This window comes from Poromitra crassiceps (genome assembly GCF_964638095.1).
Source record: "Poromitra crassiceps genome assembly, chromosome: 13".
NCBI classification, from domain to species: domain Eukaryota; kingdom Metazoa; phylum Chordata; class Actinopteri; order Beryciformes; family Melamphaidae; genus Poromitra; species Poromitra crassiceps.
This window is the reverse complement of record NC_139644.1, coordinates 11,988,321-12,011,847: the sequence shown is the minus strand read 5'-3', so window position 1 is coordinate 12,011,847 and position 23,527 is coordinate 11,988,321. Positions and strand designations below refer to the sequence as shown.

The window sequence follows — 23,527 nt, the reverse complement described above, 5'->3', positions numbered from 1 at the left end:
GACTGGCAGAATCCTGAGTCGAGGACAGCCCTAGTGACCTCTAACTAAGGAGATGTGTTCAGTTTGAATTTGGTATTCACTATTCACCAAGGCACTGTTTAGTGTTTAGTGTTTACCGTTGGAACTTGGAAAGCGGGAAACAGTATCAACAATGTCTGCATTGCTGTGACTTTAGCCCTCATGGCACAGAGTGGCTCACACTCACTCATCCAGCTGCTGTCATTTAAAAATGTTGGAGCTCGACCAGTGCATGAACTGACCCGAGACACACTCACACACCAGATGTCACAACAACTGTGACTGCAGCAACTAGCACCCAACTCACTGGCACTCGCCACACAGACCTCTAGCCTGCTTTGGGTTCTTGTAAAGCGTGGCATTCATGCCCAAACATGACAGGACCAACTGAGTTCACACTGGGAAAACATTTTCAATCTTTCATTTGGATTTATGTTAGATTGAATAGATTCCGATTCAAATGCAGTATTGCAAAACTATTGGGTTGAGTGAAATGTCTGGCTTAGCTGGGTTTAGGGTTGCAAAAAGCTATTAATTTTGACCCCTGGGCTCAGTTTGTATTTGAACAGTATTTGAGCAGGCCTAGCCCATGGATGTATTAAAAGTGGATAGGGGACGAGCCACGCCCACCCATGCATTCGGACGGAGGCTGCTCATTGGCGCATGAAGTCATCATGGGGGGTTTTTCTTCCTGGTTTTACTTCCTGACCATGCGGCCCAAGGCGAAGTGCGCATGTGTGCCATGACGTATTCCATGACGTCTCCCACCCATGGATGTATTAAAAGAAGAAAATACACCCGTATACAGCTCTTAGTGGCTCCTGAAGAAAAAATGCCCCATAAAAAATGATTTGATAATTAAAAGAGTCGTTTTATACTTTGAGTGACACCCGGAAAAAAATTCCCCTGGGTTTAACAGCTGCCGGGGTCCCCATGCAAGTGGATGGGAATTTTCCTTTCTGGGCTGCATGGCGTCACGTGACTTGCAATACAGAGCTTCGCCACCATGTTCAAATGGCTTCACAGCCCAGCGCTATTCCTGGGGGCTTGGCCTAGCCCTTTTAAGTCATCCATTACTGGTATCTGTCTGATTTCTTACCTAACAGCTGTTCTACCTCTGTCTGTCTCTACTCACTAGAACTGCTTACTGTCAGCCTTCAGTCACTTATGAGGGGAAACACCCAGGGGCCCGGTTTGACCCATTTCCACTGACGGGTCATGAAATATGGAGGGGCTGCACACTGCTTTGTGTCAGACCAGGGTCAGAGTGGCTCTGTCATATTAGTGGTGCAGCTCAAAGAGGGGGCGGGACTAGATAGTGTGACTGTACCACTTTCCTACTAGGATGCAAAGTATAAACCTTTATTCATCACAAATGCCCCCCCCCCCTCAGTGTTTCTAAGATTAATATAAAATTCCAGTCCAGTTCTTCCAAGCCGGTCCAGGGTTTCAAACGGAGGGCCTTCTGGTCACAAACCAGCTTCTGTAAATGCTAGACCAGGGGTGGGCAACAAAATCACTGGTTTTATTTTACTGTACAACCCAGAACATGGCGCTAATGGCGTTAGCATTGTCCATCCACATACTGTTTAACGTTAGCATTTGAGCTAACGCTATTGTAACAAACTATATCCAGGATGCACATTGTACATGCAACATTACCGTAAATTCCGGACTATAAGCCGCGGCTTTTTCCCCCGTTTTTTGGCCCTGCGGCTTATATAACGGTGCGGCTTATCTATGGATTTTTTCAGAAAAAAAATAAATAAAAAATAAATCTCTCTTCTTTAGCACTCTTTCTAACTATAAATCCACTTCTGTTTTAATTTCCTCTCTTGCCCTCTTTTCACCACACCGCGGACACTGTGTGCACTGTAAAAAAAAACAAAGGTGGTGTTGTGTTATGTTGTTTTGTTGAAATGTTAATACGGTAAATGGGAGCTTCCTCAAACAGCCATCTCTTTCCCGACAATCCCCTCTGTGCATGAACCCTTACATATGGTAATTACGGTAAGCATAAAAAAATAAATAAAAAAAATAAACAACTCTCTTCTTTAGCACTCTTTCTAACTATAAATCCACTTCTGTTTTAATTTCCTCTCTTGCCCTCTTTTCACCACACCGCGGACACTGTGTGCACTGTAAAAAAAAACAAAGGTGGTGTTGTGTTATGTTGTTTTGTTGAAATGTTAATACGGTAAATGGGAGCTTCCTCAAACAGCCATCTCTTTCCCGACAATCCCCTCTGTGCATGAACCCTTACATATGGTAATTACGGTAAGCAAACGGCCACTCGGTGACCTCCAAAATCGATGGATTTTACAGGTTACACAGCTTCATCAGCACATTTTATGTGCATTGCTTTGCTGCTTGTTTTTTCGATTATTTTTTTGTAAAGCACCTTGAATTGCCTTTGTGTATGAAAGGTGCTATATAAATAAAATTTGACTTGACTTGACATCATTTGGCGGAAATCAACCGGTTACTCCTACCGGTTCAAAGTTCATTATAGTAGCAGACCGGAATCACAACAAGAGGAGCAGTAGCAGCAAAGGGTCGTGCACTACCGGTAACTCTCTCGCACTCACCATGGGGAAGAAACGCAGAAATTCACACGACGCAGCTTTCAAGTTGAAAGCAGTCAATCTCGCATTAAAAGACGGAAATCGAGCAGCAGCACGTAGCCTTGGCATCAACGAGTCAATGGTGAGGTGTTGGAAGGGGCAGCAGGAGGAACTGTCTCAGTGCAAAAAGACCAAAAAGTCCTTCAGAGGTCATAAAAGCAGATGGCCCGAACTTGAAGATTCCCTTGAAGATTGGGTGTTGACCCAGAGAGCAGACGGCCGAGGTGTTTCCACCGTGCAGATCCGACTGAAGGCCAAAACAGTCGCCACCGAAATGAAAATTGAACATTTCAGAGGTGGCCCATCTTGGTGCTTCCGATTCATGAGACGAAAGGGACTGTCCGTCAGGGCGAGAACTACTGTGTGCCAACAACTCCCTCCCGACTACCAGGAGAAAATCACAAACTTCGGCGAATTCACACAAAGGAAGATCAAGGAATATTCCATCGAACCGGAGCAGATCATAAATATGGATGAAGTGCCTTTGACGTTCGACCTGCCACTCACTCGGACTGTTAACAAGAAAGGTGAATCGTCGATCACGTTGAGAACCACTGGGCACGAGAGAACGAATTTCACTTGTGTTCTGGCCTGCTCTGCATCTGGAGTAAAGCTGCCGCCAATGGTGATTTTTAAGCGGATCACGATGCCGAAAGAAAAAATTCCCAGCGGGATATGCCTCAGAGTCAACAAGAAAGGATGGATGATGGAGAGTGTCATGAAGGAGTGGCTGGCTGAGTGCTACGTCAAGCGCCCTGGAGGATTCTTTCGCCAAAAAAAAGCTTTGCTCGTTCTCGACAGCATGAGGGCTCATATAACAGATTCCGTGAAAGCAGCCATCAAGAGCACAAACTCAATTCCAGCTGTGATTCCTGGGGGCACAACGAAGCATCTGCAGCCACTTGACATCAGTGTCAATCGTGCGTTCAAAGTGGCACTACGCGTTCAGTGGGAGGCGTGGATGACGAGCGGCGATAAATCATTCACCAAAACTGGTCGCATGCGAAAAGCAACTTTCGCTCAAGTTTGCCAGTGGATCCTGACAGCGTGGAGGAGTGTGAAAACATCCACGATCACCAACGGGTTCCGAAAGGCTGGACTGCTGCGTGATGATGACGCCGCCACAGCTGAGGGCCTTCAGAGGCTGTTCGATTCCGACACCGACAGTGACGAAGAGGAGTTCGTTGGTTTTGAGAGTGACAACGAAGGAGAGAGGAGAGTGGTTGACGAAGCCACCCTGAACCTGTTCGTTTCCGACACTGAAGTTGAGGACTTTGGTGGTTTCAGTACGCAGGAAGAAGAGGAAGACGAGGATTAGTGACTTGACTTTGACTCTGTTTACAGCCGTTTGCTGCACCTTCACCTAAAAGATGAAGACAAGGATTACCGTAATTACTTTTCTGGTTTGATTGTTGAAGGATTACCGTAATGACTTTTCTGGTTTGATTGTTGTTCTGATTGTTTTATTATTGTTTTACAGTTACCGTATTTTGTTTACAGCACCTTATCCTTTTGAGGATTGTTTTATTATTGTTTTACAGTTATTTTGTTTACAGCACCTTATCCGTTTGAGGATTGTTTTATTATTGTTTTACAGTTATTTTGTTTACAGCACCTTACCTTATCCTTTTGAGGATTGTTTTATTATTATTATTATTGTTTTATTTTTTATATTTATTTTGTTGAAATGTTAATAAATGGGAGCTTCCCCAAACAGCCATCTCTTTCCCGACAATCCCCTCTGTGCACGAACCCTTACATATGGTCATTAAACATTAAAACACACAAAAAAAAAAAAAAAAACATTAAAACACCCGCGGCTTATAGTCCGGTGCGGCTTATATATGTAACAAACAGGCAATTTTGCTGCTGCGGCTTATACACCGGTGCGCCTTATGGTCCGGAATTTACGGTACTAATCTGATTAATATATGACATATTTGGGTGATGTACCCCATCAAATTGCTGCAGTGGGCTGTTTTAAAGCTAGAGCAAAGTTTCTGGTGTCATCTGAATGGAATATTACTAAATTCGAATATGAAAAATATAAATGTTGGTGTAATAAACTTTGATTACCAGTCCTTTTCATCAGATTAGTAGCTATAATTGGGAGTGATGGTGTTACAGTAGGCTATACAGGTGGAAGTGCACGGTCACAATCTGGCCCTCTGGTAGCAAGGACATTTTGTGTGTGGCCCTCTCTATCATCAAAGTTGCCCATCCCTGTTCTAGACCCCTGCTGGTCCTTTAGAGGAAGATTTTGCAGATGTTCAACCAGCTTTGTAATATTACAATGTTGTATGCAAATGAACTGTTTACCTTCCCTCTGCACAGAGAGCACCGTGTTGGCTTGCTGGCAGAAACTCTGTCGGGATCTGACAGAGTTTCTGCAGCTCTGCGGGCAGGTCACCTCGAGAGCAGGTCACCTCGAGAGAGTATTCGACTGTGTTTGTTACGACTCAAATCTCAGTCTATATATAGCAGTTAGACCGACTACAGGATACTAGAGAAAGATATGAGGTTACACATCTATTCAAATGAATGCATTTCCATGTACAGTACAAGCAACTCTCACCACCTTTTTCCCCATGGGCGTATGTGTAGTCATGGCTGTATCTGTAGTATTGCATTGTAGTATTGCCCGGGTGCGGAACGGAACGAAACGAAAGCAATCGTTCCCAGTGAGAAAGCAGCCTAAGAGCGCCTGGGATCAGCGACCCAGGTTCGAATCCTGCCTGCAGTCATTTGCTGCAAGTCCTCCCCGCTCTCTCTCTCTCATACCTTCCTATCTCTCTCTCTCTCTCTCTCTCTCTCTCTCTGTCATACCTCCCTATCTCTCTCTCTCTCTCTCTCTCTCTCATACCTCCCTATCTCTCTCTCTCGCGAACTGTCAAAATGCAGCATGAAAATGCCAAAAATAAATAGGTAAAAATACCTGGGAGGAAGTGAGAGAGCACAGAAACCTCCCATTACACAAGTAAAGACTGTGTTAGCTTATTATAATACAATACAATATACAGTATACCAACGAAAGCTTCTTCCTCACTGCTTGATGGATATTCACTTGGTTACAATGGTCTTAGATTGGCAATTAACGCACAGTTGGTGGTCTAAGTTGAGATGGTCTCTCCCTTCATCTGGGCACGTTCTCCCTGGTATGGTGCTCTAAAAAGCTTCCAGTGTGGATGGAAAATAGGGGTCGACCGATTATCGGTTTGGCCGATTATTATGGCCGATATTCAGCATTTTGCCGATTATCTGTATCGGCATTTTCATTGGCTGTTTGCCGATATAATAAATTAATTAAAAAATGCGCTATTGGCTCAGAATGCAGCTCTAACAGCCTGTGTGTTTCTCTGTGTTGCTGCTCTGTGTTGCTGCTGTGCAAATGTCCTGCCCACAGCGCTATCTGATTGGTGAGTATTAGCCTATCAGAGGGCTTCTCAGATGAAATCCGAGCTGCCTTGTGCCTTCATTCAACAGCGTGCCGTGTGGGTCTGTGCAGCGCAGCGGACTGACTGACAGTCCGCAGTCCGCAGCAGGCTGCCAAGCTTGCAATAAAGTGAATAAACATCATAGTTATCTAGGCTGACATTGCATAAACACCACAATCGTCTGATCTATCATTCTTATTAGTAGATGATTCGTATGAAGCGCTCCCTGGCTGCATGGCATGCAGTGCAAATTAAGCGTGGAGATATGGTAGGTTTGATAGAAGCGTGAGTTGAAATCCGCCGAATGCACTTTCTTGCAGTGATAAGTGACCATCTGTCCCGCTTTGTGCAGGACTGCGCCGCATTTTCAACACTTTTCACGCGTCCCGCAAATTGAGACGATGTCCCGCATTTGCGCGAGGCAGAGAGAGAGGGAGAGATAGATAAAGAGAGGGAGAGAGAGAGAGAGAGAGAGAGAGAGAGAGAGCACACGGCACACGGCTTGCACAAAGTGGCCTGCTCGTTAACGTCACTTAACCATCTGCAGCTGTGTGAGAGAGAGAGATGAGACTGGGATCACGGCTCTGCTCGTGACACTACTGTCTGCAGCCATGAGTAGGCATGCAAATATAGGCTACTTAACCATAAAATAGGATACCAACAGCATAAAACTCTCCAATGCTGTTTTAGCAGAATTGAAGACAGCCTCAAATATTTCTCAACAGCATCCTGTCTTTGAGATGTAATTTGCAGATATTTAGTCTCTACACTGCTACAAAGGACATTTATAAATTCCATAAGCTGCTCTAATTAATGTTTTGTTCAAATGAACCTGTAATGTAGCCTAGGCTACTACAGTTACAGTATGGTTCTACTTCAGTATAAGATATAGTAGGCTACATTGTTCTACTAGAAAAGTCTGACTAACTTTATATGGTTGGAAACATGTCGTCTTTCATATCTGAACAGAAGCCATGAATCCCATCCCATATCAGCAACCTGTCCTGTTTTATTGGAGCCTACACACTGTAGTCAGTTGTGTTGCTTTCTTACTGTATTTACCGGTTTGATTTGTGGCTGTGTGAACACAAACGAACCAAGGCACAAATGCAACAATTGTATAAATTAAGCCCCTGAATCCAACCAAAGCCAAACGACCTAGAGGTGTGAATACACCCTTGTCTCCACAGTTGATGTTCCCAAGTCTCCACTAGAGTGAGCATACACATGGAAATGGGAACAGGTTATAGGTTGTGACACACACACACACACACACACACACACACAGATCAACACTTTAATGTGAATATTTTCAATTAATATTGCAGTTAGATAAACTGAGGAAAATGCATTTCCACAACGAGTTGTGTTATTTAAAATTTTGACACCAAGATTTTTATTTTTACTGCAAATGTATATCGGTTCCAAATATCGGCTATCGGTCATTTTGATTACCAATAATCGATATCGGTATCGGCCCTGAAAAACTGATATCGGTCGACCCCTAATGGAAAAGGAATGTGATTGATTGGTTGGTCTCTCTCTCTCTCTCTCTCTCTCTCTCTTTGACCAGTCAATGCTACAAACCTGTCTCTGGTCATTTGAGTTTTGACAACAGATGGACCAACGGTCTCTGTCACCCGACTCCGTCTCTGCACACTGTCCTCTCATTCATTGAAGGCCACACACAGCCCCCTCCACAACCCCAACCCTCTGATAGGCTGATATTTCTGAACTTCTTGAACAAGAAACAGCAATACTTTCAAGCTGTCCCACCATTTTACTTAAAAAAAAAATAGACCAAGACAAAAACACGTCATGAGTCATGACATTTTGTTTGTTAGCTAAGGTATTTCTCTCAAGGGCGCCAATAATCATTGATCTTTCTTTTCAGCTGTAGTTAACAGGCTAATAAAAGCCACAGATCTCTCAACCAGCTAGCCGAGAAGCACAAACTATTAGCCTAATCCTGGGATCAGTGCCACGCTAGTGACTGAGGCTCGTTAATAGTCTCTCAGCTGACCGCATGCAGAGGAACACGCTTAGCTCGTTCCAGCCTCTCAGTCGACCTGTCGTTCCACTCATGTGTCAAACGGGCTTTTCAGTTTCACTTTCATCTTGTTCTGATCCAGAGACCGCTTTACCAACGCTGCAGTGCATTTCACATTGCTGGATTGCACTATGTGTTAGAAAGTTGCCCCAGAACCAAGATGATGGAAAATACGTCTGTTGTGCTGTTTTACTTTTATATTACTATTTTTGGAACGTTTGCAGTACTGCAAAAATCAATCGATGTTCTATTTTACTCTGCTAACTGTCCATCACCGATGTAACATGGTCAAATAGGCAAATTCACACTGTGACTCATTGCCACTCCTACAGGAGCTGCTAACGCATCAAATATAGAATACAATAGAAGTGTACCACACAAGCTAAGACTAGACACTCCGCCTGAGGACACGGTTACTCTGCTCGCTTTTCAGCACAAGGTGCATTTCTCAAAGACATGCTTGTAAATCTAATGACAGGCTGTTTGTTGAAACACGCCTCCTGCGCCCCCTTTACGACACGTTCATACCCTCACTTAATGATTACAAGCTTCATGCTACATAATGACCGTACTCTAATGTGAGAATCTGGGCAAAGCGAGGGGGAAAAGTGATATTTCACCGCTTGGGCTACACTACACACACCCAGATTCCTTTCTCCACTGTTTCAGCCAGAGGCATCAGCGGCCGCAATTAACACAACAACATTCCATCACATCATGCAGACAACCAACCACACCTTCATGTGCTGGGATGAGCATCTGAAGAGAAAGGCCATAGAATAGATAGCCAGGCCATAGGAGAGGATTGACAGCAACGGTAGCTAACTATATGCAACGTGGACTGTCCTGCCTTGAACCAAACAAAGACAATATGCAAGAGAAAACAGATTAGCGCTGCACCTTGGTTCGACAATCTCAGAATTGCATGGACAGGAGCAGCTTGGCTATGCTTTGTTTTTACTCTGTATAAAGCTCTCTTATTCCCCATTAACTATGCAATAATGCAGGCATGTCCAAAGTCCGGCCCGGGGGCCAATCGCGGCCCGCAAAACGATTTTAAGTGGCCCTCGTCTTGTCTCTCAAAATATACTATTATGTGGCCCTCCGTCCACACAGTATTGGTTAATCAAGCCAGTTCAATAAGCATTTTTTCCATTCGCCTAACGATGACATACAGTTTGTAGACACGCACCAAGTGGAACTAATGTTTTCAGACAGTAAACAAAATCCTTAGAGTACAATTGTATTGTATGTGATTTCTCTATTTTTTATTTGTATAACCCGATGCGAGAAGCAGCTGGCCCCCCGATATTTTCACATGATCTAATCTGGCCCCCATTCAAAAAAGTTTGGACACCGGCCTGCAATAATGCAAGCGCGTGTGCAGTGCACACGCACCAACAGGCTGAATCGTGGGGGCGGATTCATCAAAACCCCAGTGGAAATAAGCAGGCTTCTAGTTTGTAACTTTAAGCTGCTTTACTGGGCTATCCTTGGATCATTTTACTTTTCCCATTTACATATTGTGTACTTTTTTTTTTTTACTACTGTATTAATGTAAATTTGTAATGCTTTTATGTATTCTTGATCCGAAATAAACCAAACCAAACCAAACCAAAAACCACAACCACAGGATGTCTTTCTTCAGTGCAGGCATGGACTTATTATTAGTGAGACCTCAGGAAGAAAACAATAACAATGTATCAACAAAAGGTAGCCTACTGTTACTGAATCATTCCAAGCTGCAATTAGGCTTGTAGCCAATTTCCAGCTGCTTTAAAGTGGGAAGCTAATAGCTAAGCCTGCATGATCAAAGCACTGAGGGGAAAAAGCTTATTATTACCCTCAAGGAAAATCCTAGATAAGCTTCAACTTTTGTCATCAGAGAGACCTAGAAAGAAAGCATGGGCGAGAAAAAGCATGCAAGTAGCTTAATGTAAACAGCCGCTGGGCAAATTCAGCAGAATCCTTACTACACTGTTGTAATAATACGAGTGAACGGACAACAGCCCGTTGCATTTTATAACACACTGACTCTTTTGAGGCAGAATAAGACAATAGCTGACTGTGTGGTGCAAGGAGAGAAGACTGATGATAACCATAACCAACATCTGGAAACTAGCCTAAGCTAGCTCTCACACATGGAATGAGTTGCTGGTCGAGGACATTTCCAACATGCAGAGAGATACGATGCTCTAGCAAAGGCCTGAAATGGATTAAAAAGGACCATTTTCATTTCAATCCAAGTCAATTCGCCGAACAGCGTGGAGTCGGAGCAGATAGTGAAAGTGTGACTGAAGTGCCACAGACAGACAGAGGCCTGAAGGTTTTGATGCTACGGGCCAGCGCGGCGGCACAGCGGGAGGTCTCACCTGAGAGAGTAGGTGTAGCCGGTGTTCTCTGGCGCACACTGTGGCGGCGTGTATGTGTGCAGCTGGGAAAAATCCATGGTCATTCTCCTCTGTTTAGACTGCAAGGGATAGGACTCTTTAGTGCCATGGCCAGGATAGTGGGATAACCAGCAAAAAAAAAACACACTCACACTCATACATGCACTGCCTTGTTCAGCCGGTCTCCTGAGTTTAGACGTTCATAATCCGGTCAAAATAGTTCCGCTAGTAGTAAGCTCGAGCTCTGCCGTGAGCTCATTATCATTTAAACAAGATTGAATAGATACAATGCTATGCTACACTGGTGTAAACTCCCTGCCTCTCCACAAATCAACTGTATTCACGGGGCTGCTCTCCAGGAAAACACAACCACCACCACCAGCACCAGTTACACTACTACGCTGCTGTGTACAATCATTTCAAAAAAGTCCAGCCCAGGCAGTCGCTAGAGAGCTACTGGACGTTCCCGTTCCCCAGGAGAACAACAACAACAACAACACGACTGTGGCTCTGCCCGTGGAGGACGAGACTTGGCCGACCTCTTCCTGCATCCTGCCTCTGGCTGGGGCTGTTCACAAGGACGAGGGCTATGGAGGACGGCACGCCCGTGATGAATGACTCGTCTCTCCTCCTCCGATCAGCAGACAGACGGTAACTGACGAGACTGGCTGGTAGAGATGGGACTGAGCCGATGACGACGGTCCTCTCTGGAGGACATCTATTCCAATACTGAGTGAGTACGCTGCAGCTCCACACACACGCACAGAAAACACAGCAGTCTAATGAAAGCAGGAAGAGCCAGGGGTGGGGCTAAGTTTGGGCAATGGGCGGGAAACAGCTGGGCTGTCCCAGAGGGTTGAGCTTCTCACAGTGAACACGTTGTCCAAATCTCTTTTATTATGAAACACAGCGCCTAAATATGGTGTCGCACCATGATGTAATAGCACCAGGTGAGTGCCAGTTGTCTCTGACGCCTGCTTCTAGTATATCACAAAAATAACATTTAAATCCAGATAAAGTATAAAGATGTTTTCATTGAGGTGGTTCTAGTCAAATGAAAGGATAGGATAATCCCTGCATCCAACACGCACTAGATTACTGCTCTCAATAACATTACAAACAGGTGCCATCTGACCTATGTCTGACTGTTTGAATGACTCAGATCCTCTGCTCATAGGAAGTTGCTTATCATATTGCATAAGATACATGATCGTATCATGCTAACAAGTTGCCGACTTTCTCCACACTTTCTAAGCAAATACTGACGGATCAAACAGGCAGAGATGATGAAAGGAGAGAGCAACAGATGCTATTTCCCCAAATCCACCAGAAAAATAATGAGGACACGTAATTCAGAGTTCAAATCCGCTTCCAACTCGTAATGCCAAAAAGAGGGATGAATAGGAACAAATAAAAGCCAAGGGGACTACTTTAATTCAGACGGGATTATTTTTCTCACTCCTTTGGCTCACAACTGGTACAACCGGTGCAAGCAGATTTGTGACGCAGACACTGAATGTGGGCATTTATACCAACCACCTACCTGAACTGCACTATGGGCTAGCTGAGTCCGGCATCAAACTTTGCTTTAGCAAACTCTCAACCACCAGCCTGACCATAAGGATTATTAATAAACAGTGTTATTATGTTCCCCAGTTATTGTTTTTGTATGTTAACTCTCCTTGTTGGGACACTGCCCATGGGAACTGGATTCAGATAATAATTCAAGAGACCGGCTGAACAATATCACAAACACACAGTCGAAACACTGACAATTATACAGTGACAGCTTTTCCCCCCACTTTCCATCTCCTTGCGCCTCTGTTTTGTTTTGCGGGGCTCCTTTACGCTAACCTGCTATGACGAACAATTGCGCCTGTGGTTGGTCCACCTCAGTCTAAACAGCGAGCGGTCCCGACATGATTGCAATGCTCATACTAGTGCCTACAGATATTCTCTGACCAAATTATATATAAACCCAGTTACACTCTCAGATTGCTTAATGCTAAATTTAGACGCCATGTATCTGGACAACGCAGTCACTCATGCCATGAAAGCATCGACTTACAGGCTAAGTGCAACGGCGCACTATTCGCATATCGTATTATTATAATGGTGTAATTAACATTACTGGACGGTAGAAATGTTGGATATAACATGAAGTGTCTGATGATGTCGCAGATCTATTTAAAAAAAATCTCGTAGAAATTAGGCCTGAGATCGCTGTCAAAACAGTTGTGGGTAAAGGAGCGCAGCAAGGGCAAAATATAAAATGAAACGGCTACAATTACAACTTAATTTCACCACGAAATACATAAATCAAGCAATGTAAGCGTAGACTATGGGTTTGTATCTAGTATCGCATCCACTTGCCCGTGCAGTGAGAGTCCATGTTATTCTTTATGAGCGTAATCCAAGGGAACAAGATCCACACATTACTATCATGGAAGATGCGCAAACTTCTGCCCGCATCCCGACGCTTCTATCCAAGATCAAAAGCGCAGAGAATATTCGATACTCCGGACTCACGGATCCCCGCAGTCGGTGTTTTTCCCCCGTGGACAGACAGACACAAAAGTTTGCAAGTAGCTAGTGACTGTTAACGTTCTGCTCATGCACAACCAAGCAGATTTCCAAAATGGCTTCCCAGGCGTAACAAAGCCAGAAGGATCGCTGCCGAGCTGATCCTCCCACTCCCAGGCCCTCCATTGTCGGCCAGGGCGCACACTTCAAATCTATTGGAGGAAAATGCAACATTCTGCAACAACGCCATGCGCTGGGCTGCTGCTTGCATCGAGAGAACATGACGGACTCAAAGTATGTAGATGTGGGTCTGGTATTTTTGATGATTTTTACAGTAAAGCACTTGATCAGATAGGCAAAGGTGGCGCGAGATGCCTAGTATTCTAAAAGAAGAAGAAACATCAGTGATGTCATAAATCCACTGATGACATCATCAGTGATGTCATAAATCTGACATCATCAGTGAGGCTGGTCTCATTGGCCACACAGCAGCCAAGTTGCGGGCGAGGCAACACAGCGGCCGAGCTAGCGAGCCCGCACAGCGGGTAAGCCAAGGAATCGATCCCTAGTATTCTAAGAAATCTAAGAAATGTTGGAATCAGGAAGTGATGTTGCAATCTGACATATTACTCAGTAGGGGTGTCACGATACACTCAGTTCACGATACGATACGTATCACGATACTGGGTTCACGATAACGATACGATACGATACGATTTTAACAATATTTTTTTAAACTTGAATAATGACAATATATGACTGGAAAAGTAGTATTTTATTTGAAATGCACAAATACAAAACATGCTGTTGTGGGAAATTGTTATTACAATAACAACTAGAAAAAACATGAGATTGGAGATAAGGCTTATCTTGAAATAGAATGAGTTACACCGTCACTTAGATTTACTTTGAACTAAAAGGTTTCTCAGCAGTATAAATTCTCATTATGCATCTTCAGTTTTTCTTCAAACTCAAACAACAAGACTTTTCTTAGTCTATTTTTTATGCATCTTCAGTTTTTCCTGTCAAGTAAACAGTTTTGCCAGAAACTCAATTGAATGGTTTCTCTCCTGTATAACTTCTCATGTGTCTCTTCAGAGACTTGTTCAACTGAACTACTTTCCACACATTGAACTTCAACAAACAAAGACGTTTCTTTGTCTACTTTTGAAAAAAAAAAAAAAAATTTTTTTTTTTTTTTTTTTTTTTTTTTTCACGATATGAGATTTCATCTCAACGATACATATCGTGACGTTTTACTATCGCGAAATTTCGTGGGACGATATATTGTGACACCCCTATTACTCAGCTATGATGAACAAACGCAGCAAGAGAAGTACCACAAAAACTCATTTGACTCAAAACAGCACACAAATGATACTGTGCCAGTCTAGCTGTGTTGCAAGGTTACACAAATGCAGAGTGCATGAAAGAATGTGCTTTTATCATGATCAGGTTTCCAAATAAATAGAAACACCAATGATTTTCAACCAGCTTTGTATCATTACAAAATCAGTAGTCTATCAAACTGTAAACAGTTTGCAGACTTGCATTTAGTTTGACAGCTATGGAGAGTTGATTTGAGTTAAGTTGTGGACCAGTGGGGATGTCATTTGTGCATGAATGTCCTTTAAGTCCTTTAAGTGCAACAAGCTGCGGTGTAACCATAGACTGTACTGGGTTCAAAATCAGGGGTGGATGTGGCGTGGGTGGTGCACAGAAAATACAATACTTTCTAACCTTATACCAACTACAAGTCAATTGAGCATGCTTGCTCTTTTGCAGCATGTATGTACCCTGCTTCACATTCACACATTTCAACACTTTGACAACTGGGAGCTGCTCAGTACAACCACAGTCTTCTACTGTTGGTTGGTCAGTCACTGTGCTGGAGTAGACGGAGGTTGCCTGCCTTGCTCAAGGGCACATGAGCAGTAGTTAGGTGAGGGAAAGCAGCATTACTCACTCACTTTCCCCAATCCCCCAAAGTGAAGCACAGCTATTATACAGTAGAACAAACAAATAATGATGACATAGCAATCAATCAACAAATAAATGCAATCCATCTGTATGTGGAATGTGAAAACCCCATTGGAATATAAATCTTTCTTATTCGAGTGATCTTGGAGCTTGGGATCATGATAATAATATAGTGCTTCATTTTGGCCAAAAGATAACTATTAGCAGGCAGAAAAACATGTGTTCAACAGACAGATAAGGCATACACAAATATCTCTGGTAAGCTGCAGACTCGCATTTGTATTGCCACCAGTAATAGGTCAATGATTTTGCCAAATCAATCAATCTCCTTTACAATCAAATCCAGATCCAATCACACTGTTTAGTGTAGGAGAAGCTCATTAGCACACTGCTTCATTTGGTGCATACAAACTGCAAATACAGGAAGAAGGAAAAAACAAGAGGATGCATTTTTCATTCTGAAATATCTTATCCACAGGAAGGAGCAAGGAGTCAGAAGGGGGCGGGGGGTAAGTATCCTATTGTGTGGCAGAGGCAGGGTGGCCTAGTGATTAAGGGACCGCCCTTCAACCATCCCAGGTTCAAGTCCCAAAAGCAAGTGGGCTAATAAGTCACTGGATCCTTACCAGCTCTAGCTGACATTGACCTCTGACCTCTGTGCAGCAGGGAAATTAGTTATCTGCAGGGACCAATTAATCATCACATTATTATTGCCTATTATATATTTGAATCACAACTGCACTGCACTGCTGGAGAGCAAAGAGGCTTGGGCGAGGCGCCATCTACTGGCCAGCACTTAGTTTGTTCAGTGTAGCAGTGTCTGTGTCTATGGCAGCAGACTGGACATCCACTTCCATAACCTTTGGACGGCAGAAGGCGGGCTGAACCTAAACAACCGAGACCACATTCACACCCTAGTCCGACTACTGATAAGGCTTGTTCGAGTGACGCCTCCTCTCTTATCAGTAAAACATCTACAGATAAGCATAAGAGAAGCGATACTGTACAAAAAGTCCAGGAAGATACAATACGTTTTCCGTTTTCCCATAAAACATTTCCCATGTACATGTACATGTACATGCCGAACAAAACTAGCCTGGACCCATATCAGGCTAGAACAAAACGTTTACAAGAGATAAGTTGTGACAAAGTTGGCTTGGCTTCTACGTTACTGTACATTCGGAATTAATTTACATGGCAATACAAACGTACTACTCACATGTTGATTCTACAGCGGAGTGTAGAGAGAGGGTAAATCCTGATTGTTGAACTGTCTCGTGGTTAAAATCCAAAGCTTAGACCTTTGCAAACTGTTGCATGTTTCTTCCTCCTGAAAGAACGAAGGACCTTGCTGTCTCTCTAACGTTCGCCTTTCCCGCACACTGTCATATTTTCCGTTGCGGAGAGACCAACGTGACTTGCGTCCATCCTTTTATGGTAAAAATGTCCAAATATGGACCCCTTCACAACAAGGAAGTGATGACGCTAAGAAGCCGCGTTCCCGTGGCCGTGGCCTAAAAAAAAATAAAAAAAATAAGCGCGTTCACAACGAGAGGCGTGGCCCATTTCATGCAGTGTCTCTATTGGCTCACGGCTCACGGGAGCATGAGCGTCTGGCCAATCCCGGCGCCTGATGCTGCCTCCTTGTTTTGAATCGGCTTGCCGGAAAACAGGTACGTTTTTTCTTCGTTGGTTTGACACTCGGGAGCAGATCTGCTAGGAGTAGGACGCTAGTAAGTAGACGTTAGTAAACTGAGCAGTGTCAGTGAACAAGCAAGGACTGAACAGTGTCAGTGAACAAGCAAGGAGGTAACTTTCAGTGAACAAGCAAGGAGGTAACTTTGTGAAGGTAAGAATCCCAGGCGTTGTTTTATTTATTTTATTTTCTTCCACCGTAGAACACATGACAACCGCAAAATCTGTGTTTAAATGTGCACGTCGTCTGGTTCCAAGCCGCCTAACGTATTTTCAGTTTGAATGTGTTTAACACTCGCTGGCAAATCAACGTCTTAAAATAGTGGGTGAAAAAACTTTTCAACCTGTCTTGCACGGTTTTTTTCCTCCAAGGATGAGCCTACCGTTTTGTTTAAACGTCTTTTTTCGAGGAAAAATGATTGCTGGGTCAAGTCAATTGCCTGTCAGCCAGGCTTGGTTATCTGCAAAGGTGACACGGTTGACGCTAGCACGGATCCGCTCTTCAGCGCTGACTTTCAATGAAATGACCACTTTTGTAACGGACGGTTCACCTGTGGAGGGCGGCCACGAACAGTAGTACGAACCAATAAAAGTTGTGATTTCATTCAACCGAATTTACTAGAAGACAGTAAAAACTCGTAAACGGCCCCACTCGTGTCGTGTTTTATAACGTGCTTGTTTTGGATGGAGTTTAGTGTAACGTCTCAACCGTATGGAGAGCGCATCCTCTTGCCCCCCCCCCCCAGTTTCCTGGGATTAAAAACAGTGCCTGGATTTTGTCATGACTTTGTGAAACAATCTCTTCACAGTTAAACAACATGAAAGTGGACCAGCAGCGAGAGCTACTCAGCATGGATCAGTCAACTGATGTGGACTTCTTGGAAAGTGAGTGTTTTCGCCCCTAATTATCTTCATAAACTAGGTTAGTGAAAAGAGTGTGAGATGGGCTTTTAAACTCGCTTTAAAGGCATGAGTACAAACCAAGGAGGTGCTACAAACATGATGAGTTGGGGGGGACTTTTTATTGTTATTTTTTTTATTTAACCAGGTAAGTCATTAAGAACAAATTCTTATTTACAATGGCGACCTGGCAGAAGGCACAGCCTTTTGAGGGATAGGGGGTAGGGGATACAATAAAATACAAAGTTGCATAGAACAAATTAAAACACAAGTTAAAACATAGCAAGACAGACAGAGCAAATAAAACAAAAACAGTCAGAGCAGACAGGCAGGGGATAAGAACTAGTTCAGGAAGCAGTTGCAGGTGTCAGTGAATATGTCCATGATATAGTCCTTGAAAGCTGACTTGGAGATGAAATTGTCCAGTTTTAGTGTTTTTTGTAAGCCATTCCAGTCTGTGGGCACAGCAGAATGGAATGACGACTGACCGATTACAGAATGAGTTTTGGGGATTTTCAGCAGGATGAGGTTAGCAGAACGGGTGTTGTACGCGGCAGGTGCAATTTGCAACAAACTACACAGGTAGGGGGGTGACAGACCAAGGAGAGTTTTGTAAATTAGCATGAACCAGTGTATTTTGCGACGGGTGTGTAGGGATGGCCAGTTTACAGAGGAATATAAAGTGCAGTGGTGAGTTCTGAAAGGCATTTGTAGCGAAACGGATGGCAGAGTGATAGATAACTCTAGCTTTTGCCGAGTAGTTTTGCAGGCAGATCGGTAAATGGTGTCACCATAGTCTAACATGGGAAGAACTGTCATTTTAACCAGAGTGAGTCTAGCAGAGAGAGTGAAAGAGGAGCGCATTCTATAGAGAAAGCCAATTTCTGATTTGACCTTGGCTTGCAACTTGTTAATATGCTGAGAAAATGACAGAGTGTTGTCCAGCCATATGCCCAGATATTTATATTCAGAGACTTGTAAGCTTCTTCTGCACATTATTTACTGAGCTCTCCACTAGACCTTATTGTTTTCTCCACTTGTTGAAAAGATATGAACCATTTACATCCTATTTTACACTGAGTGCTTCTCCCGTGAAGTTTTTCCTGTCATTTTCTTATTATTATTTCCCCACTTCAGCTGCAAAATGCTATGCATGCTAGTAGTGTTGTTGTTCGGGCTTAACCTGCCAATATGTAAAATGACCACACTGACATAAACTCTGCTTTCTCCATCAATTTCAGTATTGCCAGGGTACAGTGTGGAATCAGCAGGCCCCTCCACCCCTCTGCAAGTGGTCAATAATAAAGATGAATGGAGGAAAAATCAGATGGAGCAGGACGGGGACTACATGTCTGGGCTGGAGGCGGAGCTGGAAAGGAAGACTGTCCTAATTACACAGAAAGGTACAGCATGAAAAAGCACACGTATTTAGTTTGTGGTTGGTTAAAGTAACGTTGAGGTTCATAGCAGAACATGGAATATTTCATAAATTTTATTAATTTTCTCAAACCGTTACACTTCACCTACCTCCCATCCTTACTGTACATTTACTTTGTTTCTAATCTCACTCTGTAAACTTCTATCTATCTATCTATTAATCTATCTATCTATCTATCTATCTATCTATCTATCTATCTATCTATCTATCTATCTATCTATCTATCTATCTATCTATCTATCTATCTATCTATCTATCTATCTCTTCTTTACAGACTCCCAAATCATCCAGTTGCACCACCATGTAAATAAACTGGAGGAACAGCGGGAGGAACAGGAACACTTTACCGGTGGAATAATACACAAGCTAGAGACCGAGAACGACTGGTAAGCACCAAAATACATGGTGGCAATTGTGGTGTGAATCTCTCTCCTTTTTTCGTGAGTGCTGATTGTACGACAAGAGACTATTTCTCATTTGGGTCTCGGACGTCTGATTAAGCTCTTTTTTATTGATGTATGAATTGCCTGTCCCACAGTTTGAGAAACACTGCTCGCCTGTCTCTTTTAGGTTGAGAAAACGTCTGCATGAAGTGATCAAGCAAAAACAAGAGCTCAAGAGTGACTCGGCACGTATGGAGCATATCAAGGATACACTGACAGAAGATAATGCAGGTCTCTCTATCCAGGTATTGAAATAATAGCAACTGAAATAAGAGTGATCTTGTTAAAGGATAAGTTCACCCAAAAATGAAAATTCAGTCATTATCATTATTCTACTTTTTGCTGTTGCTTAGGATAGGAGACACAATCAAAATTTTAAGTACTTCCTTTTTGCTTGTGTCAGATGAGACGACTGTCTTCAGAGCTGGACATCTCCAAGGCTGACGTCATGTGGCATTCAATAACTCTGGAATCTGCTGAGGCGGAGTGGAGCAGTCTCAACCAAAGTCTACACTGTGAACTCAGCCAAGCTACAGCCCAGAAGGTCAGACTAAAGCCTTACAGCTGAATTTAGTCCATTAAGACCTGATTCAGCATTTGTGTGTTTAAAGGGGACCTATGATGCTTTTCCATATTTTGGCATATATATACTGTTACAATGTTGGATGTTCATATTAAACATGGCCAAAGTTTCAAATAATTAGGTAAACATATGTATGTGACCATTAGGGGGGGGGGGGGGGGAATCGCAGGATTTCGACTGCTCTGAACAAGAGGTTACGAGATTTGAAAAGGAACACAGCGTCTATCGAGTGGCTACTACTGTAGTAGTATTACTAGTTTCCACCCCAAATAGTACCCGCAGATTTGGTGAACGCGATAGCGTCAAAACCGCGCGAGATGCAGTCACGAAACTTTACAGGTGTGTAGTTGAACTCAACATGAAGGTCTAGTTCGAAAATGGGCATGATCTGAGCAAATGGGGCCCCCACATTGCTTCCCCCCCTCACCACCCGTACACATTCTGTTTTAAGTCACGAGTGCCATGGCTGGTGTGCTCCCAAGGCAAGATGCTGTCTAGCTACTGAAGTTGACTAATAATGTCATCTAATGTCCTTTTTTCCTCAGGAGCTCATGACTGAGATCAATCAGATCCTACAGGGCAAGATCGACTTTTTGGAAGATGAACTTCGCAGAGCCACAAAGGAAGAGGAAGGAGAGACCATGTGGCCCATAATGGAGGTAAAGTATATGCATATCTTTCTGTAATGGGCCAAAATCTAGTCTAAAACATCATTGACATACTGTATGTTGTCAATGGGCCAGCTTAAGTTTAGTTTTCGCTTTTGGAGAAAATATTTTGAAATGGATTGACTGGTAAAGATATAAATTATATGAATGAATCTTTTGTAGTCAATGAATTAGCCCAGATTTCCTGTCTCTACCGGCAAATACCTGTGTTGTTTTCCTTTTCTCAGTTTTTTAAATATGTGAAAATAAACAATAAATAAATAATACAAAACTAAAATAAATTGTGAAAAGTGTGTTGCTGTCCAAATATGTACTGGATGTACCTGACTGTAAATCAAATTTTTAACCACTGCACAACTCCTCTTTCCACAACCTGTCCAAACAGAAAGTGTTGCAGACTGAAATCTTTGGTTTGAAGAACGAGCTGGACGCCAAGGAACAGCAGCTGGTGGAATGTGGAAAACAAATCACCAACCTTTTGAGCCAGGTGGCGACTTTGAAAGCACAGGTTGGTACTGATTTGAAACATGAGAAACACACATTGAATACACAGAAAAAGAGATGGGAACACCATCTGTTGTGCTCTACAAAAGCAAAGTGCTGTACCTAGTAATTGTCAAAATGGTTAGTATCAATGTTATAAAATGTAGCCAATAAATGCAACAACTTTAAAATGACAAAAAAAATTGAAGGACATTTACTGCGTACAGTTACAATACTATGGTAATCTATTAGCCATAATGGAGAAATGTTAGTTTTGTGCAACCTTGGGGAAGCACTAGAGACCCTAATGTAATTCTTGCCTGTATCTCTCTGTCTCAGCTGGCCTCTGCTGACCATAACAAGACCCATGGATCCCAGAACACACAGACCTGTGATCTCAACAGCACAAGGTAATGCAGCAGCACACAGTACAAGTCAAGTGCAATGCCCCCCCTTTTTTTTGTCCCCAAAGAATAGAGAGCCAAAGTCATGCCCACTTCCGGTTCAGGCATCATGCCATTCATCAGCCATTCTTTTTTCCATCTACACTGCTACAGCATGAATAAATAAATAAATAGTGTTCACTGCATGGTGTTGGACTCAGAAAAAAAACATCTCCTACTTCATATGATGTATCTGAACTACAGTAATTCAGATCCAGTACACATGACTTCACGTGTAGATGTTCGGCTGCAATTTCACAATTGTTGTTGTTAAAGTATAGGTATTCTTCAGCCATAAAGTGATTTACGGTAGCTTAGCTAACAATAATATTGAACTCTGACCCCAAATCTTTAAATCCAATCAGGGAATTATAGTCTGGAAAATTGTGACTTTTTAAAATGGGGAAAACGTGTAACAACCCTGCATAACACTCACGCTGCTCCATCTGTCCCTCTGTCCAATCCACCTTCACCTGTCAAACGATGCAGGACTGCTCAGAGTATCGCCACCATCATGACCAGAAAAAGCAAAAAGACGAGCGCGGCCAGCGTCCAGCTGCACAGTCGTCGACTGTACAGTCCCGTCCGCAGCACAGTCCAGCCACGGGGTGAGTAGGACAAACTTTGCTCGCTCACAGCAGCTTTAATTAAGGGAAAAGGCATCATCCCAAAATAATCTCCAGTTGCAACACACTATGTGCTTCAGATATGAAGAGGTGGGGTTTAAAAGGGGTACCGGTATTTTTTTAATCGTAATCAAAAATGTATATATTTATATATTTTCTTCTTCCATCTGTGTCTTTCTAACCACACGCACAGAGAATAACCCAGAAGGTGACTGGAGAAGGCTCGCTGAACTCCAGACCAGAAACAAGGCCTGCCGTCCACATCTGAAGAGCAGCTACCCCATAGAGTCTGTGGTTAGTAGAGGAGCCTTGCATACACACACACACACACACACACTGTCTGAACACTAGAGGGAGCCTTGCACACACAAGCATGCAATCACACAGTTGGCACTGCACCGCCTCACCGCAAGAAGGTCCTGGGTTTGATTTCTGCCTGGGACGCTGAGGGTGTGTCCCCATCCCCATGTCCTAAGTGCCCCCAGGTGGGGTCGTCAAAAAAGGCCTTTCTGTGTGGAGTTTGCATGTGCTCCCCTGGGGGTTTCCTCCAGATAGGAACTTCCCTGTAAGAGGCAAATTGGGATCAGTCAGTGATGGTGAGATGATTCACTTAGGGGCCATCGCTTGACAAAATTGTTATATTATATGAATTTTCACAGCTTATTTGTAAATTCTCACTGAACTCCTTTCTTTCTTCTATGCAAATTAATTCACAATGCCCCAGACTTGAGAACTCGCTTTGTTCTCTCATATTAGTGTGCACAGACTAGAGTGCTGCAATTAAGGAATTAAGGAATTGAAAAGCTAATTGTTAAGATAATAACATTATCAGTACATTTGTTTAGAATTAACATAATTACATCAGAGTATTTAATTGTTGTTTGAAGTGAAAAGATGGATTGTGTCTCGGTGACTCACACTCTGTCCCCTTCATTCCTCGCCCCACCAAACATCACTAAATCCCTGTCTGTATCTTCCTCCAGCATGGCGTCCACCTTGCCTTCAGTTTCCTGGGAAGTCCGTCAAAGACAACACGCCGGGCGTCTGTGATGCCCGGCCAGCTTCCCCTCACATCAAGGAACCCGAATGTTCCAAGGTAGTCCATTGAAAACACCTTACCAGGCCTGAAGGTAAGAGATTTAATCATTAGAAATACAAGGAATACGCCTATTTCACATCCCACCCAAGTCAGCCATTTTGTGTCTAAAAGGCAGGACGGAAAACGGGTG

At 43.3% G+C, this 23,527-nt stretch overlaps 2 protein-coding genes across 5 annotated transcripts in view; one reads left to right on the top strand and one right to left on the bottom strand.

Annotated features, from left to right (window-relative positions):
• Positions 1–16,360, bottom strand: part of sun1b (Sad1 and UNC84 domain containing 1b) — a 47,881-nt gene extending 31,521 nt beyond the window's left edge. For 2 of the 4 annotated variants that reach the window (XM_083649264.1, XM_083649266.1), the window contains exons 1-2: positions 11,056–11,162; positions 10,499–10,596 (exon numbers count right to left, since the gene is read on the bottom strand). In XM_083649264.1, the coding sequence (XP_083505390.1) occupies positions 10,499–10,596; positions 11,056–11,067 (110 nt within the window). In that variant the 5' untranslated portion in view covers positions 11,068–11,162. Of the gene's footprint in view, positions 1–10,498; positions 10,597–11,055; positions 11,163–12,889; positions 13,108–16,238 lie in introns of those variants that run through there. The other 2 variants (XM_083649265.1, XM_083649267.1) reach the window with 2 other exon arrangements.
• A 1,106-nt stretch (positions 16,361–17,466) lies between these two features.
• LOC310787642 (nuclear mitotic apparatus protein 1-like) lies at positions 17,467–23,418 on the top strand. Its single transcript, XM_083649120.1, has 11 exons — positions 17,467–17,599; positions 18,856–19,017; positions 19,327–19,438; positions 19,623–19,740; positions 19,899–20,039; positions 20,624–20,737; positions 21,132–21,254; positions 21,569–21,639; positions 22,162–22,280; positions 22,492–22,592; positions 23,282–23,418. The coding sequence occupies exons 1-11, from the start codon at positions 17,533–17,535 to the stop codon at positions 23,396–23,398; spliced, it is 1,245 nt and encodes a 414-aa protein (XP_083505246.1). The 5' UTR covers positions 17,467–17,532; the 3' UTR covers positions 23,399–23,418.
• Positions 23,419–23,527: the final 109 nt, after the last annotated feature.